The 18,069-nt window shown below is 49.4% G+C and overlaps 1 protein-coding gene across 1 annotated transcript; it reads left to right on the top strand.

The window, feature by feature from the left end:
• Positions 1–10,982: 10,982 nt before the first annotated feature.
• Positions 10,983–12,296, top strand: LOC149912627 (rho GTPase-activating protein 32-like). The gene is made up of 3 exons (XM_090130569.1): positions 10,983–11,061; positions 11,375–11,456; positions 11,937–12,296. Exons 1-3 carry the CDS (start codon positions 11,011–11,013, stop codon positions 12,197–12,199), a joined length of 396 nt encoding a protein of 131 aa, XP_089986695.1. The 5' UTR covers positions 10,983–11,010; the 3' UTR covers positions 12,200–12,296.
• The last annotated feature ends 5,773 nt before the right edge of the window (positions 12,297–18,069 follow it).

Raw genomic sequence — 18,069 nt, 5'->3', positions numbered from 1 at the left:
TCCTGATGTCCTTCTAGAAGATTGGATATTTCTCCATCTCAGGAGCAGAGGGCAGGAGGGGTCCAAGGTGAGGGCACACTCTCCTCTATTTTTCTGGCACTCAAAGACAAAGAGAACATGAAAACCAGATGTGTTTCCCTGCCCATGGCAAACACCAGCCTTTCCATCCTTACGGTCCTTACTGCCTTCAATAGTGATATTTGGCTGTCTTTTACCACTTCATCTGTTTAGCCGCTGACATTCTAACGAAAAAGTACTTACAAGCATTTTTAATGTTTTTATATTAAATGTCAGAATTAAGGAACCATTATTATTACCAAATATTTAAAACATTCAACCCAGTGAGAAGTGAACTGATGTTGCATTTAGCATTCAGATAAGAACTTGACATTTCTCCGGGAAATTCTGTAATCATCATAGTGTTTCACAGCTTTCAGTTTATGAATACTAGTTAAGTCTTCACTAATACATTATCTTCTTCCCCCTTTATGCTTTCTATATTGCTTCTGAAGCAGACTTACCTCATGATTGAATAAATGTATAGTAACGTCCAAGGTGCTTGGATTGAACAAAAATAATCCCAGTATGGGGTTCAGTCAGACTTCTATAGAATAGGTGAATCTTATGCATTGGTGCCTTTAAGGACTAGAGATTTCCAATAGACGACAGGAAGTTCAACAGATGAAAAGTGCACCTAAGTAAAGAGTGCTGCTTTCATAAACTATAGTCTCATTGTCAAGCCTTGCACTGTCTCAGCAGATTATTACAGAATGTTCATTCAAGCAGGAATTCAGAGATGCGTCTGAATTGATAACAACAACGAATAATTAAGAAAGCTTGACTGCAGTCTGCTTGAGGATTCCAGTCTGAAGTGTGTTCCACCTGGTGACAACTGGGAATGTCTTTCTCTCACCATTAGAACCATTGCACCTCTGACTAAACACATAGCTAATCACCACTGAAAACCTAGGTGCAATTTCTGCAGTGCACAGACCAACTACGTGCTGATTAACATTCAGAGAGATTGTGCAGGTGTCCTTTTAGGAACTGGGCTACAGTATGCTAAGAGGGATGGATGTGGGGACATTAGGATAACGTGCCCTCTGCCTTTTAAGACAGCCCCAGCAGAGCAGGTCAGCAGGCTGAAGAGCTGCGTGGGTCACCAGGGCTCAGAGACTTCACTCGGCCATCTGAAAGTTGAGGGACTTCAGCCCAAGCTGCCCTTTTCCATGCAGGCAAGGAGGCCAAGAGAAGGTGGATCGGCACGGTTCTGGTGCAGACAGGGGCTGCAGTGTGAGCAGGCCTACACAGACAAGGCTGTGCCCACACAGAGTGACAGCAGCTTTCGCTGTGAGCAGATTCCCAGGGGGCCTGAGCCATGGCAGTTCTTGATGGCAGCATGTTCCAATCAGCCCTGGAAGTCTTCTCTGGACGTCTGTCGCATTCTGGAATCCACACTGAGGACGCAGTCGCTGTGTCAGAGCAGCTGGCAGAGTCACGGGGAACCGTGACGTAGTTGGCCCAGGGAGCAACAACAAGGCCTGCACTGCTCAGCCAGCCCAGGCCAAAGGGGAGCACGAGAGAGAGCAGAGGAGAGAGGGGGGGAAAGAGGGCCAGGAAGGAAAGGCCTGTGCCTGAATGGACGTGTAGCAGCAGCTGCTGACAGCAAACTCGGTGATGGCAGGGGCACAGCAGAGCAGTGCAATGCTGGCAGCTTCCTGTGTCTTTCACACAGGCACTGCAGACATGGCCAGCACTGGGAGATCAGCAGAACTGCTGCACACCTCTGCCAGCCCAGGCCAGAGGAGTGCAGAACAGTGAGCTGCTGCTGAGGGGAGAGAGGATGGCCTGAGAGCTGACCTGAGAGGCAGGGCTGGCTGTGTTACAGCAGCCTCTGTGTCCTCCTCCTGTGTCTGTGAGGGCCAGAGGGCCAGAAGAGAACATGCCCAGACAACGAAGCCCTGCTGTCCTCTGCTGCTCAGCTGGAGAGATGTTCCGCCTTCCTGAAGGACGCTGATCCAAAGGGAAGGAATCAAAGGAAGTCCAGGCTGGCTGTCCTTGTGGGCATCAGCTGCTGGCAGCTGCCTCTGTGCTGCCATGGGCAGGGCACAGCACACACAGTGTTTGCAGTTCCCTGTGTGACACTGGCCCTGGTGACCTGACAGCCATAGGGAGACAAGAGAAAGAGCTGCCTCCCTCTGCCAGATGAGGCAAAGGTGAGAATCCCAGAATCACAGCATGGCCCGGGTTGGAAAGGAGCTCAAGGTTCATGAATCTCCAACCCTTGGCTCTCCAAGGGTGCACAGGGGGCTTTGTTCTCCCTGTGGTGCAGCTTCAGTGCCAACTCACAGCTGAGCTGGTTGGCACACTGTGACAGCCTGCCGCTCTGAAGCTCTTGGGGCAGTGCTCAGTTCTTTCTGAAGTACTCTGGAAATGCTGCTTCTCCTTCACCAAGTCAATGTCTGTTTCCAGACAGACGTCTTTTTCTCCTTTGTACACTAATCTAAACTACTGAGTCCTCCAGTGTCAGTGTTGTATGAATCAGGACTGTGGGATTTCATCAGTGAAAGGATTCTGCTCTAATGACTGTCATTCTAAAGCTGATATTGTTTCTACCGCATCAGGCTTGCATGAAGCATCTTTGATCAACAGAGAAATCAGAAAAATTGCTTTTCCTATTGCAGTTTCCTTTTAACTAGTGATGAAAGCTGTCAGTTTATTTTTGGCACCAGAAATCCTGGGATGCAACCAGGTTAGATAAGAAGTGACACTGAGTCAACAGTAAAGGAACATAGATGACACAGCATCACACAGCTCTGGAAAAGATGTTCCAGCTCTGTGTCTACCTACACCTTCAGGAGATGAAAAGTACTGGCTTACTGAGGTGTCCTGGGTTGCAGGCTCTGTTAATCTCCATTTTTGGAAGAGCTGCTTGCAATAAATACCTTGTAAGGTGAATGAGCTTGATAGAAGTAGGGTGTGAAAGAGATGGATTTGCTGTTTCCCTGAAGGTGCAGGAGTATTGCTGTGCCTACAGTCAGTAAACAAGGCAGAAATCACTGTGTTCCTCAGAATGAAAAGGAATAAAAATCTTTTTGGGAGTGACAGCACGCCTGAATGAAGCACAAATCTAAACATTTAAAATAAGGGCTAGTGTCAAAGGGACTTGCAGTATTTCTCGTGAAGAAATATTTGATGCTTCTTTAGGAAAGTCATCATAACAAAAGTGTACTGATGTCTTTGCTGAGGATTTCCTTGGTTCCAGCCTGAAGGTGTGCGCAGGCATGAGCAGGCAGTGCTGAGCTGCAGGTGAGTGCCTGTGTCCCACAGCAGGAAACCCGTGGATGTCTTCAGGGGTTTGAAATGGGCAGAGCTGTGAAACCTGCAGGCTTTCACTGAAATTGTCCCCTGCTTTATTTTGTAATCTTAGTTTCACCAATGCTTTCCAATATTATTTTCGTATGAGTGCAGATACATGGGATAGGATTTAAAGTTTTTATGGTGCTGCTGTATAATTTTCTGTGGTCATCATAAGCCAATAAAAAAAATAAATGGTAATCAGGCAATCTATTAACAACCTGTGGCACGTGTCAAAACAAGGAAATTCCTTGCAGGAAGACAATATTGCTATATAATATTGTGGCTATCCAAAACTGTTAATTATACTTGATGAGCTGGAGATAATCCTGAAATGCAGGACTTTGATCTTAGGCAAGAATAATAAAACTTATTATCATTCTTAAATTGGCAGCTGATATCAAAAGCCTGTGTCTTATTTCCCTTTTAGTAACACTGGCTAAATCAGAGAAAGTGATAAAAGAATTTCATGATTGCAGCTTAGGGATTCTTTCCCACTTGACCAGAAGTAATCTATGTCCAAAAATGTCTGTAAATACTTTTTCTATCTTATTTTGCAATATGTATTGATATATGAGAAGAATGGCAAAAACATTTTGCGTACATAGATAAGCAATGCAAATTTCCTGGATTGTTTTAGAGAAAAAAGCTCCGGTTATCTGATCGTTTCCATGCAGAAATAAGATTTACAGAAAAATTGTCATTATTATTATTCATGCATGAATAAGTTCAAAAAAGAGATGTGGGGGATGTTGTTTCAATTCAAGCTGATTGTAGGAAGGACTGTCAGGATGGAAAGGCTAGTGTCTGCCATGGGCAAAGAAACACTTCTGGTTTTCATGTTCCCTTTGTCTTTGAGTGCAAGAGGCCATGAGGAGAGTGTGCCCTAAACTTGGACCTTTTTTGACCATTGCAGCAGAGATGAGGAAGTGTTCAACATTCTAGAAGGACTTCAGGACGAAGATATGTAATGAAAATAAGTCCAGGTTGACTGTCCTTGTGGGCATCAGCTGCTGACATCTGCATAGTTGTTGATATAGGAATGGCAGAACAGGTGGAATCTTGCATATCCTTGTGTGACACAAGCACTGGTGAATTCAAAGCCAGACGGGTATAATAGAAAGAGCATCACATCCCTGCCAGATTAGGCAAAGGTGAGTGGGATGTTGATTCAATTAGTTCTGATGTCAGGAAGGACTGTAAGGATGGAAAGGCTGGTGTTTGCCATGGGCAGGGAAACACATCTGGTTTTCATTTTGTCTTAATCTTTCAGTGCTAGATAAATAGAGGAGTGTGTGCCCTCTCCTTGGACCCCTCCTGCCCTCTTCTGCTGAGATGGAGAAATGTTCCAGCTTGTAGAAGGACATCAGGACAAAGATATGTAATGAAAATAAGTCCAGGCTGGCTGTCCTTGTGGGCATCAGCTGCTGGCATCTGCATTGCTGCTGCCATGAGCATGGCACAGGAGGTAAAAGATTGCTTTTCCTTGTGTGACAAAGGAGCTCTTGACTTGAAAGCTAGAGGGATGCAATAGAAAGAGCTGCAACCTCTGCCAGACATGGCAAAGGTGAGTGGGATGTTGTTTCAGTTAGTGCTGATGTCAGGAAGGACTGTAAGGATGGAAAGGCTGGTGTTTCCCATGGGCCGGGAAACACATCTGGTTTTCTTGTTCCCTTTGTCTTTGAGTGCCAGAAAAATAGAGGAGAGCGTGCCCTCACCTTGGACCCCTCCTGCCCTCTGCTGCTGAGATGGAGAAATGTCCCAGCTCCTACAAGGACATCAGGACAAAGATAAGTATTGGAAATAAGTCCAGGCTGGCTGTACTTGTGGGCATCTGTTGCTGGAAAATTTAATGGCAGTAAACTGCCTAGATAATGACAGAATGAGGGTGACAATAGAATGGTACGTAATCACAGTGCAATGAAAAAAGTATGCAGGGTGCAGGAAGGGAGGTGTGGACATTCTGAGGTGCAACTCTTTATTTGCTCCAGAAAGCTCTATCAGAATGGAAGACTGAAGGAAATACTTTGAGGGGTTTTTTAATGTGACTGGATAAAAGATCCACGTGGCAAATTGAATAACTGGGTGGTAAAGGGACATAGATACCTCACTGTTTCATGGAACCTTTCAATTAAGCACCTGAGCACTGTGTACAGGACTTGGGAATATAAGTATTAGAGGATCATGGAATATCTTTATTTGGAAGGGACCTCGAGGATCATGTATTCCACCTCCTGGTTCCACACCGGACCTCCTATGGGTCAAGCCCTGTGTCTGAGAGCATTGTGCAAATGCTCTTTGGCCTTTGTCAGCTCAGTGCCAAACCACTGCCCTGGGGAGCCAGTGCCAAATTCCATGTATCTAGTTCATCCTACAGAATGATGCCAAGAACAGTTATAGAGATCGACTTACAAACAAAATTCTTGTCTTGAATTAATGGTACACTCACCATTTAAAAAAAAAAAAGAAAAAAAAAAATCAAAGCCACATTCTTACGCTGGCATTTTACAGTATTGTCAGATTTTTGTAATTCTGTTTTGTCATATAAGATTCTCTCATCATGAAATAATGACCAAATTCTCTTTTCAGATCTAAACATACAAATGTTAAAGGCAGCAGTGCTGTTCAAGAGTACATTACCAGCTCAAACACTGCTTTGGCTATAAAACTGAAGGCAGTCAGGAATTTTATCAAGGAGTTAGCATGTAAGTGTAGATTTAAAAGCAACCTGTATTGTTACTTAGAGTTTGATATAGTGTAATCCAATGCACAGTACTTGTAACGTGTGTTTTACAAAATGCTTTGCAATGTAGGCATCTATTAAGATAAATGCTGCAAGTTCTAATATGTCCATGACCTTTTCAAACAGTTCCTTACTCCTACACATCACTACGAGTAGTTCTTCTGTCAGGAAGGATCACATGAGTAATTAACCTGTGACCTTAAGTTTGGAATTAAATGCATACAGTGGAAGTAAGAGCTGTGGGTTATTTTGCTCTTTCAGTGTTGAACAGCCGAGGTGTTTTGTTTTGGAGGGTGGACAGTGATGGGACAAGTGGGGAATGGCTTTAAACTGAGACGAGGGGTGTTGAGGTTTAGGTTGGATGTGAGGAGGAAGTTTTTCAGCCAGAGGGTGGTGAGGCACTGGAACAGGTTGCCCAGGGAGGCTGTGGATGCCCCATCCCTGCAGGCATCCAAGGCCAGGCTGGATGTGGCTCTGGGCAGCCTGGGCTGCTGGTGGGCAGGTTAGAAAGCCCACAGGACTTTATTGCAGCCCTGGGTGCAGGGGGATCACTGCTCCTAGCATGCACACAGAAGAGCTGGAGCACACAGGTGATGTACATTCCACTTGTGAACATTCCTGCAATTCCAGAGAGCGTGCGCCTGTTCCAATCACTGCTGCACAGATTAAAAACTGATTGCAGATGAGCTGTTTTGGTATGGGGTTCTTGCCAACGGTCTGCAGTGGCTGTGTGATTCCTCGGGGAGTTGCTCTCCAGCCCAAAGGTCATGTCCTAAGTCGACCAGATCCCATTTGTGTCCAGAAATGGCTGACAACAGATCAGCTGCTGGTCAAGTTTCTAACATCACACTGGCCTTGCTCCAGTGTCTGTGTCATCAGCCCCAGCACATACGGTGCACCTCTTCAAGGCTTTGGAACACTGAGACTCTGCACTTGGGCTCCAGACATCCTGCTGCACCAAGAGGTTATTCTAGCTTTGGTATCTTGCAACTTTGTATATAACTACATCACTGTAATCATAAATGTCTAGGAGCATGGAGATGGAGAAATTAATCTCCCTGTAATTCTCTGTACTGCAGCCCCGTGGTTGTCAACACCTAACGCAATATTGAAATTTCAGTTGAGAAATTGAAAGCTGTCCCTAACAAAAAAGCATCTGGATTTGTTACTGAAATCACACTGAGGATCAATAAATCCAAATGCTTCTAGCATAACCACGATTATAGGCAGTGTTTAGACAAGCTCTTACAGGAAAACCATGAACACAAGGCTAAAGAGAGACTAAGTGATGCACTCTGCAGGAATACTCATGGAAGTCTTCACAGTGCAGGAGTCTGATCTGATTACAGATGCTGTGCTTTAAGTACCCCTTATCATATCTTTTTTTTCACTGTTGTGCAGGGGTTGGACTCAGTGATCTCTGGAGGCTGGAGATGCTGTTTGCTAATGGCAGATGGAAGATGGAGAGAGGAAAAGCAAGTCCAAGGCATGCTGTGCATAGCCACCACATGGCATCTGCACCATTTCCCCCTGCACAAAGGAGGAGCAGCTCACAAGCTTGGCCTGGGCCAGGGAAGGGAGCAGACAAACATCTGGACCGACCCCAAACGAGCTGGTTCTGCAGGTTGAGTGTCTTCTGCTGCTTGTCTCACATCCTGCTGCTCAGCGGTAGATTTGTTCCTGCTCAGTGCTAACAGGAAACTCACACAGCATTTCTGTTTCAGCTGTGCCAACGCTTTGATGCCTTGCTGCTTGGATGGGGCGTTTGAAGAACGATGCCTGTGCTGATGTCCAGCCAGGCTTTGGGGATGAGTCTCCACACCAGGGTACGACTGACAGGACTGAGGGTTGGGGATCCAGCCAGGTCGAGTCCAGTGTGCTTTGCTCTTGTTCTTAGTGCTTGTTTTTGCTCAGGAGGGCAGGAGGTGAACCTCGTGAACCAATGCCTGCAGACGGGGTTTGCAGAGAAAGAGGTCCTGCAGGCCTTGTGTGACAGCCACGGAGCTGCAGCGAGGCTGCATCCGTGTAAAACACCAGAGATCCACGGAGGTGTGAAGGGGAGCTGTGGGCTGCAGTCACGCAGGAAGGGATGTGCATGCTCGGGGTTTGGTTGTTGTGTGTGTGTTAAGTGACTGTGATACCACTGCTGGGTCAGTGTGAGTGTACGGAACAAGTGTGACAGCCTTTTTGATGGAGCCCTGTGAAAGGAGTCCTATGGACTTGAGATCCAACTATCAGCCCGTGGGCATCATCCAGGAGTTGGGGTAGGGGATGAGGCAAGGGAAGTTGGGCTGAGAAAGGGATAAAGCAGTCTGGCAGTAGTTCTGTGTTTCTCCCATCTCCTGCTTTATTTCCTTCCAGGTGAAATAGATGGGTGCTGCAACATGCCCTTGAATGTAACAAAACCCACTCTAGTGTGGATTTGACATGGGCCCAGCACTGCAAGGTACGCTGCTGGGAGGAAGCGTCCATCTGGCTGAGGGCAGGAAGGCCCTCCAGAGGGATGCACTGAGGCCAGTTGTGCGAGGCTCAACAAGAGCAAGCGCCAGGTCCTGCGCTTTGGTCATGACGACCCCGTGCCAGCTTCTCCAGGATTTGGCTGGGGTAGAATTCCAAGCAGCCCCTGATTCCAGAACGTTGGGCTGGGCTGTTGGAATCTTCTGCCCTTGTGACTGGTCTTGCCTCCCCACCCTGTCCGTCGTGGTGGAGCAGCCTGGTGGCCCTCAGTGATGTCATAAGGGCTAGAATGAGGGGAGGAGCAGTGCGTGCTGCGTCCCTTCATTGGAGCGCTGGAGCTCTGACTGAGCAGCTCACTTGTTGCACTTGTGCACCGACTGCGTACCTTTGTCTTCACACCGTGCTGTGCAGCACCTTGTAGGTAAGCTGAGACAGTGTGGGAGAGACGGGGGGACAGTGAGTGCTGAGAACTGCTGGCTGGCGGAGCTCATAGGATCACATTATCTCCATCAGCAGAGGGGTGGCCATGAGGGACAGGGAGGTGATCGTCCCCCCCTGCTCTGCTCTTGTGAGGCCCCAGCTGCAGTACAGTGTCCAGAAAGACAGGGAGCTGTTGGAGAGGGTCCAGAGGCGAGCCACAGAGATGATCAGGGGACTGGAGCACCTCCCCTGCAAAGACAGGCTGAGGGAGCTGGGCTTGTTCAGCCTGGAGAAAAGAAGGCAGTGGGGTGACCTCATTGCAGCCTTCAGTACCTAAAGGGAGCCTAAAAAGAGGAGGGGAATCACCTCTTTGAAAGTGTAGATAACAGCAGAAGAAGGGGAAATGGTTTTAAGTTGAAAACTTAAGTTTTTAAGTTGAGGGACGGCAGATTTTGGTTTTTCCCTTGTAGTCTTTGCTAAACCGTGGAAGCAAACTGACCTGCTCTTTCTCTCTCCTCTCTCCACCCTCTGCCTGCTTCCCTGCTGCAGCTTTTGCTCGTGGAAGATCAGAGCAAAGTGACAAGGAACGGCTGCGGATTCGAGAGATTTCTCTCCCTCGTTCTGATCTCTTGCCAGGTACCTGCCATGCTTTGTCCCCCCACATGCTTTAGCAGCCCGTGACGCCCCGTGTTTAGTAACACAGCCTCATCCAGCTTTGATGGGACGCTGGTCACGTGTGGGTTTTCTCCACGTGCTCTGCAGCTCAGCCCTCAGAAGGATGCTGTCTGTGGTGCTGTGACCAGCTGGTTTTATGGAAAGCAATCCCTTAGGCAAAGAGTCCCAGCCCCAGCTTGTGCAGAGCTGCACAGCATCACCAGGGACACCAGCAGGCGTGCTTGGGCTGTGTGAGTGTGCCCGACAGCTGTAGGGAGCACAGCAGAGATGTGAACAGAGAAAATAAAAGTGTGTTTCTTTTCAGTTCCAGCTTGTCACACCTACGCTGATGGCTGTGGCGTGCAGCGAGATCAGCTGTGGGCCTGACCTGGCATGGACAGAGGTAGAGTATGAAGCTCTGATTGGTCTTTGTTCCCTGACTGCAGCCAGCAGAGTGAGCCGCAGATGTGCTCTCCTGCTTTCCAAGAGAGCTCCTCTGTGGCAAGACAGTAGTGCAAGCGTGGCAAGTTTATAAAAGTACCAGAGCCATCTCGGCTGTTGTGTTTGTCCTCTACTGACTTTTCCCTTGAAATGGCTGCAGAAACAACAATCATTCTCTGCTCTGTTTGGCCTCGCTGTTGGTTGGACTGCTCAAGAGAGCTGCTTGGTGCTGGCAATGGCACTGTTTGCACCTTGTAACTGCAGCCGTAGCTTTGGTTTCCCTCTTCACGGTCTCCTAGCATCTTAAACAGTCAGCCTTCCTGCACAAACAGCGCAGGAAAGGAGGGGGCAAAATGGACAAGGCCACCTGTCTGCGTCAGTGCCATTGCTGATTAGTCTGGATGGGGAGAGATGCATCTTTGCTGGCGTGTGCCTGCTGCACACCAGGGAGAGAAACAGCCGTTATTAGACTTGCAGTTCCTTCTGAAGTGCCCATGATAAGGACCGAGTGCATTTCCTGCAGCTTTCTCTGCAGATGTGCTCCTCACCTTGAAATCCTCCTTGTTGGTTCCCAGCTCCTCACCGTGGCCTGTGCTCTCTGTTTCAGGCTGAGAACAAGGGGAAGCCCCTGCTGGACCATGAGGTGGCACCTGTGAATGTTCCAGCTATTGCTGCTGCCCATGCTATTAAGAGATACGTTGCCCAGGCAGCGGATGAACTCTCCTTTGAGGTAAGCAGTTCAAGGCGTTCCTTGTTGCTCAATTTTACAATGGCAAATGCCTTCAGAGCTGCACTGGTGCAAGTGCTCTCATGCTCGGCGATGTTTGGCAGTGCAGAAGAATGCAGTCATTTGAGCTGTGCTTTCCTCCCAGCCGTGCTGAAGCTGGGATTGACGTTGCAATCTCTTGCAGGTCGGAGACATCGTGTGTGTCATCAACATGCCACCAAAGGAGCTGACCCCCTGGTGGAGAGGCAAGCTCGGCTTCCAGGTAGGCACAAGCTTCAGACTGGAGAGTGCAACTGCAGTAAAGGCAGGAATCTTAGCTTAGAGCTGCTCTGCATGCACAGGATGCCTAATGGACGTAAACAGTTTCCCTGTGTCGGTGTCAGGGGACCTTGCTGTTGGCTGCAAATGTTGAAAAATTATTACCTTTATGCTTTGAACTATGGCCATTTTCTGCTGGATAGTCTTATGGAACGTCAGGCAAGCACGTTCCGAGGGAAATGTTATGTGGCTTTTGGTTTAACAGTTCAGACCTGAGAAGTGCTGCATGCAATAGTTGGCTTCTCTTCTTGTTACAGGTTGGATTTTTTCCAGGGGAGTGTGTGGAACTGATTAATAAGAACATTCCTGAGGCACTCATCAACTCAGTGCCAAAGCCAGGTAGGGATGTTACATTTGATGGTGTGGGGAAGCAAAATGAAGTCTTTTTGGGGGTGCGTTCCATGTTTAGTACCTCCTTTATCCATCCCACATTGTCCTCTGGGTTGATGATTCTTCATGCACACCATGGGGCAGAGATTTGGCCCAATCCTCCTGATTTTATGACTGGACTTGGGGAAACTATAGAATACTCATGGAATGGCTTGGGATGGAAAGGAACCTCAGTGATCATCATGCTCCAACCCTCCTGCCTCAGGATGGTCTCCCAGCCCCCACATTTAATGTGAGACTAGATCAGGCTGCCCAGGGCCCCATCCCACCTGGCCTTGGGCTCCTCCAGAGATGGGGAAAATCCCTTTTTGTATGTACTGGTTGGTAATGTTCTTCCCGTTCTGACGTGCTCTGTAGAATGTGCTGTGCTCGGCCTCGTCCAACGGAGCCAGACCTGAAATGACCTGGTTTCTTCCTTTTGTTGTGCAGTGCCCAAGAAACGCAGCAAGATCCTCACCTTCCTTCGTTCCTTGGTGAAGGCCCGCCCAAAGAAACCGACCGAGCGGGAGGTGGAGAAGGAAAGGGTGTTTGGCGGTGACCTGGGAGAGCATCTTCTCCACTCCGGTCGTGATGGTAAGGAGCAGCCCATTCCTGAGATCTTCCTCTGCTGGGCATCTAAAGAGGATGAAAGGGAGCTCATATCTAGCAGGGGGCAGGCTGATAGCAGTGGAGACACGTGTAATGGGAGTTGATGGCTGAAGGATAAAGTGAGGCGGATGCTCCTAAGAGACAAGCACATCTGTATTTGCTTCAGCCAAGCCTGGCTGGGCTTAGTGGATGGGATGTGAAGCACAGTCTGCAGCAGGACTTGAATCAGGAGCTCCACTGACGGCTGGCACGTGTTCTTCAGTCCCACAGGTCCTCCAGAGCTGCGCTGAGTTCATTGAGCAGCACGGCGTGGTGCAGGGGATATACCGCCTGTCCGGCGTCGCGTCCAACATCCAGAGACTGCGGTAAGAGTGCTGCGACTGACACAGCCTGAGTGCATCTGGTGTGGCTTTGGGCTTGCCTTCCTCTCGCTCAACCGGGTTTGCGTCCCTCTCTCCAGGCAGGAATTTGAGTCGGAGCAGATTCCTGAGCTCACCGTCCGTGACATTCACAGCGTGAGCTCCCTCTGCAAGATGTACTTCAGGGAGCTCCCGAACCCTCTGCTCACCCACCAGCTGTACGGCAAGTTCTCGGTAAGCACAAGGCCACAAGGTCTTTCATTTCCCTCTTCCTGGGCCTCTTGGCAGATGGCTGCAGCAGTGCCCCAGCTCGGAGGCCCTTTTGCTGTCAGCCCCACGAGGTTTACTCGCAGTGCTGTACTAGCCTGATTGGTGTCTCGCTCCCTTTCTGCACTACTCCAGGATGCTGTTGGTGCCGCTACAGAGGAGGAGCGGCTGCTCAGAATGCAGGACGTCATCCAGCAGCTGCCCGCTCCTCACTACAGGTCAGTGCTGCCCTCAGCCTGCTGAGCTCAGCCCTGCTGCATTGCAGAGGGCAACGATGCGGTTCCAGGCTCTGTCTTTCTGAATTGCAGCACGGCATGCTCGTTGGTGCTGAACGTTTGCCTCTCTTGTTTTCCAGGACTCTGGAGTATCTGATGAGACACTTGGCGTGTCTGGCTGGGAGCTCCACGATAACAAACATGCATGCCAAGAACCTAGCCATCGTGTGGGCTCCAAACCTCTTAAGGTAAACTTCTGGTTCTGTTTCAACACAACGCTTACATCTGTTCTCCATTAAAAAAAAAAACAGTGCTCCCTTTTTCTCCATCAAATGGGCTCTTCTCCTGTAAAATCTGTGGCTGACAGAAGAGCAGAAGCCTGAGCTGTTCTCCATCCCCACGGGCACAATGTCTAGGTGACAATTTCTGCAGTCTTGTTGAGATGGGACTGACGTGTCCTTGATCATCCAGGGGAATTTCTGCAGTGGCATCACTGATTGCCCACTGCGGAAGTCTCCAGAGCCTCAGCTGACAGCTTTTGGCTGCAACAATTCAGACTCGGGGAAACGGTCTTGGAGAAATGACTTCTAAAATCTGCCTTTTCTACAGATCACAGCAGAACGAGTCTGCCTGCGCCAGCGGAAGAGCTGCCTGCATGGAGCTGCAGACGCAGTCGGATGTGGTGGAATTCATCATCAACCACACCGACGTCCTCTTCGGCTCCAAATCCGGAGCAGACATTGCAGATGCAGCAGGTGAGTGTCTTCCTCCATTAGCTTGATCTTGACCTGACACCTTGACCAAATGCAGGCCTTCTCCAGGATGTTTGAGATACTCTTTTACCATCAAGGGGACAGCAGACCTCTGGACTTCCATTAGGGTATGGCATCCTGTTGCTGGATGCTGAGAATGTCCAAGCCCAAACTTCACAAGGAGGAAACCATCATTATTATGGTTTGCACGCAGGAAAAGCTTGATGCAAGTGTGGCAGCGAAGCTTTCTCAGTTCCCTGCCCCTTTTATCTAGGGGTGAGCTCTCTTAATGATGACCGTGTCCTTTGCCATAAACAGACCTCTGCCCACATGGTTATTTTGAGCTCCTCTTCTTCCAGTGGCTCAGATAAGCAAGCCTGAGAAAAATACAGCACCTCCCCCAGAACTGTGGTGGCTGTGCTGCTGCTTTCTGATCCTCGCTCTTACCTGTGGTTTTCCCTGACAGGGCACAATTCTCTCCCAGGGCCCAAGTCTGTGGGAGTCTCTTCTGCTTCCACAAAGCTGCTCAGCCTGGAGGAGGCACAGGCACAGAGGCGAGGCCACAGCAGCTCTCCCCCTGTGACAGAGAGCAGCAGGGACATTGAAGTGGAAGAAAGCCCTGCAGCTGGGCGGGGCAAATTCCACACCGTCGTTGACTTTCCATCTGACAGGTAAAGAGGACTTTCTTTTCCAGCACCTAGCATCATTGTTTGGGTGGGTTTTTGTGTTTTCCTGCAGAAACCAGGCAGTGCTAGGAACAAGCAACTGCTGCCAAGAGCTCAGTGCTGCTCTTCCCTCACCCTGCACCACGCACGACTCACAGCATTGGCTGTTTTCTCTCTCCAGACAAAATCCACCGAGCAAGAGTGAGGAATCACCAGCTAGCAGTTGGTGTTGCTGCTTCAGGCTCAGGAAGCCATCCTCTGGCAGCAAACGCCAACTGCAGCGCAATGCCAGGCAGCCCTCAGAAACAGCAGTGGTAGTCCTGGCAGGTAAGGGTGCAAATGCAGCTTCCAAATCCCTGCTTTTCAGGAGCATACAATTCAAGCTTGCTCTGCACATGTATCTCTTTCTAGCGTTCAATCCCGTGCCTAAATCTTCACCCCTGATCAAGTACCACTGTCGTAATTCAGCTTGTGAAAGTTTGACACTAACCCCTGTGTATCCTTTCTAGGTGAATCGAGCCCTTGCCAAGCCATAAGATCCAGGGCAAGTAGCGAGGATGCTCTGTGTGCTTCCATCAGTGGAGAGCTCATAGGAAGCACAAATTGCTGCAGTTCTAATAGCAGCCTTCCATCTAACAACATTAATGGAGAGAAGGAGCTCATCGAAGTCCATGCTCTCATTACACCTGGCTCTGCTGAAGTTGCTGACCTGAGCCTCCCAGACACCACAGTCACAAGTGTGGATTTTAACCCAGAGTCTCTGCAGTGCAGCCCATCTGAAGCACAGTGTGAGTGCCCCGACAGCAGCACCTCCATGCAGGAGCAGGTCAGCATCAGTGAAGAGGAGCAGAGCCTCTTGCAGGGGGACTTTCAATCAGGCCTCCAGTCCCAGGCACCGGACAGCAGCACTGAGAGCTCTGAGCCACTCTCTCCATGACAAGACAGGATGAGACCCATTGTCACCATCGACCTCTCACACCCTCCTGTCCTTTATATAATAATAAAAGGAATCTTGTGCTCAACCAACGCCTTGACTGCCTCCAGAGTCTTCATTCACACGGACTGGGATGAATGCAGCACACAGCAAGGCACCCCAGCTTGCAATGCTGTGGCTGTGGGGTGCGTGCAGCACAGCTCCGGGTTTGTTCCTGTTTTGTCTGGCTTTGGGATGTCTGCAGGGGGAGCTCTGCTACCATTTGGCATGGTAGCAAATAATCTCTCGCATCCTGGATGCTGCTCATGATACTCCCAAGCTTCCTGGCTGTGGCTTTGTGATGATTTTCAGGGCTTTCTGATGCATTTTCATGCCTTGCCCGCTCCTTAACACCTCCCTCCTCCCATCATGTCCTTTCCTGGCTCCCAGCTACGAGCTGGCCGCGCAGATCATCTCCAGACCTGTCATCAGCACACTGCGGCAGGAGAAGCTCCCCCTGGCCAACGTCAGGCAGTACTGCTTGGTCTGCAGCTCAGTGGCCATTTCCCTTTTAGGCGGCTCCTGCAGAAGAATCAAGCAGCAGAACCTTTTGCTCACCCTGCACCACACAAATGCTGCAAAAGCAGAAACAACCTGGGAATCTCTGGTTTGCAAGACTTCACAGACACTTATTGACTGTGTCTGATGGTTCCCTCCCATCCTTGATTTCCTTCTCCCCTTCTCCTCGTCTGATCCCACTGCTGAGCCATGATCAAGCTGCCCAGTGTGGCAGAGCATCGTGCAGAGCCGTGCTGGCACCTCCTCCCCTTCCTCTCCTGCAGCTCAGCGTGCAACCTGAGCAAGTTTTTTTCTGAGAAAGTGACCAGCTCTTTGCCATCCCTTTGCCCCTACAAACAGTTGTCCAGAGGATCTCGTCCAAGGATTCCTGGAACAGCCTGCAGCTGGCTCTCCTGAAGTTCAGGCTCCTGCCTTTGCTTCCTGCCAGGCCCGCATTCCTTGAGATCACCAACTCAAGGAGGGCATGGTCACTGCAGCCCTGACCGCCTCCTGTCGTAACCCCTGGTGTGCACCATGTCCAGCAATGCTTCCCTTCTGCTTGCTGTGCCCAATGCCTGCACCACAGAGTGATTCTCACTGCACTCCAGGAGTCTGTCAGATTGCTTGCAGCCAGCCATGCTGATTTCCCAGACTGACTGGAATCCCCCATCAGGATGAGAGTCAGTGAGTGCGATGCTTCTGCTGGCTGCAGTAAGCAGCTCCCACCAACAGGCTCTCTTTCCAGGCGGCTGTAGCAGACCCTCACCTCCAGAAGCCCTGCACTGCTGCACTTCCTAATTTTACCCACAAGTTCACAACCTGCTCATGGCTCTTCTTAGTTCTTTGCACTCAACTTCTCATCATAGAGGGCAAATCCCTTGCCTTCCAGAATTCCGTAGTATCAATTGTGTCTGCTAATGTCAGGATTTTTTTTCTTTCCTTTCTTTTCCCATTTTCTAGGTAGGAAAATGAATTTCTGAGCCAGGAGAAGCAGAAGTGAAACAGTCTTCCTGGCACTGCTCAGGTTGCAGGAGTTGCCAAGTGCTCCTCAGGTAATGTGTGCTGAAGAGCTGACCTTGGTGGCAGGGGCTGTGGCTGCATTTTGTGCCTGTCATGCGGGAATCCAAGAAAGCCTATTCAGAGCAGGAGCTGCAGAGCGAGATAAACATCACGAGAAGGTAAGGCTGAGAAGCAAGGACACCTCCAGAAAGAAGAGAAAAACTGAGTCAAGTGAGCTGCGTGACGGCCGTGTGATGCTGACCATGATTGGAGGAAGAGCGCATGGCTGGGAATGACTGATGGCTCTGGTTGGATGGGTGCCTGTGTGCACAGTGGTAAGGAGTGTTTGTGGGATGTTTTGCTGGCATCTAACGGCTGTAAGGGGAAGTCAAGAGAGAAAACTTGTGAATGCGTATAAGGGATGTTAAAATCTGGAACAGACTGTTTGGATCAGTCACAGCTGAGTCCAGATTGCCACACTGTCAGAACCTGGGGCCTAGGATTTTCCTTTAAGAGTGCCAACTGCTCATTTTAAATGATAAAAAGTAACATTGATAGAAGCTTCCCTCCTTGCATTAGAATAAGGCATTGATATCTGATGTTTCTGTCTTTCCATTCCTTTAGCAGCCTGGGTGTTGATGCACCTGCATGCATCTGCTGCCCTCCCCTTCTGTTTTGTGTAAAAGAACAGTAAAATATGCAATCAGTGTGAGATCTTTCTGAAGTATTTTACTTTATTTGCCCCGAGGCTGCAATGGCTGGGAAATGGCAGTGTCACCCAGGAGCCCACACGGCGACCTGATGTCTCATTGTTGGGGTCTATTGGAAACCACCACGATGACAAAAGAATGCCTGGGATTCCTCCGGCCCAAATGCCAAACCTTGCACTTGGCTGTGCTGAACCTCATGAGGTTCACCCAGGCCCACCTCTCAAGTCTGCTGAGCTCAAACAGATGTCATTTTTCTCGTGTCCTTCCGTTCCGAGTCCATCTGTTCCCCAAAGCAAAAGAATTTGGAGGGAACCACCGACAGTTATGTGAGCGATTTCAGCGTCTATTTCTGATCATGGCAACAACTTCAGAGGTCACACTTAATTTACGGTGCCCGTTGTAATTCTGACCAAGGCTGCAGTTGCAGCTGACTTCCCAAGGCTGCAAGACGTGGTGGTGACACAGCCTTGTGCTTCTGCATTGGTGCTCATCCCACGTTTCCTTTCTCTGTCTCGCAGGTCAGCTCCTGCTGGAAG

Source organism: Phasianus colchicus, chromosome Z (genome assembly GCF_987193195.1).
Source record: "Phasianus colchicus chromosome Z, bPhaCol1.hap1.1, whole genome shotgun sequence".
In the NCBI taxonomy this organism is placed as follows: domain Eukaryota; kingdom Metazoa; phylum Chordata; class Aves; order Galliformes; family Phasianidae; genus Phasianus; species Phasianus colchicus.
Note: the sequence above shows the minus strand (reverse complement) of the source record. Positions and strands in the feature narration are given on the sequence as shown.

Excerpts from the sequence above, each read along its gene's own strand:
- LOC149912627 (XM_090130569.1), top strand. The coding sequence starts at position 11,011 with ATGCCACCAAAGGAGCTGACCCCCTGGTGGAGAGGCAAGCTCGGCTTC. Across the intron at positions 11,062-11,374 it reads GAGGCAAGCTCGGCTTCCAG|GTTGGATTTTTTCCAGGGGA; the intron begins GTAGGCACAAGC and ends TTCTTGTTACAG. Across the intron at positions 11,457-11,936 it reads CAACTCAGTGCCAAAGCCAG|TGCCCAAGAAACGCAGCAAG; the intron begins GTAGGGATGTTA and ends TTTGTTGTGCAG.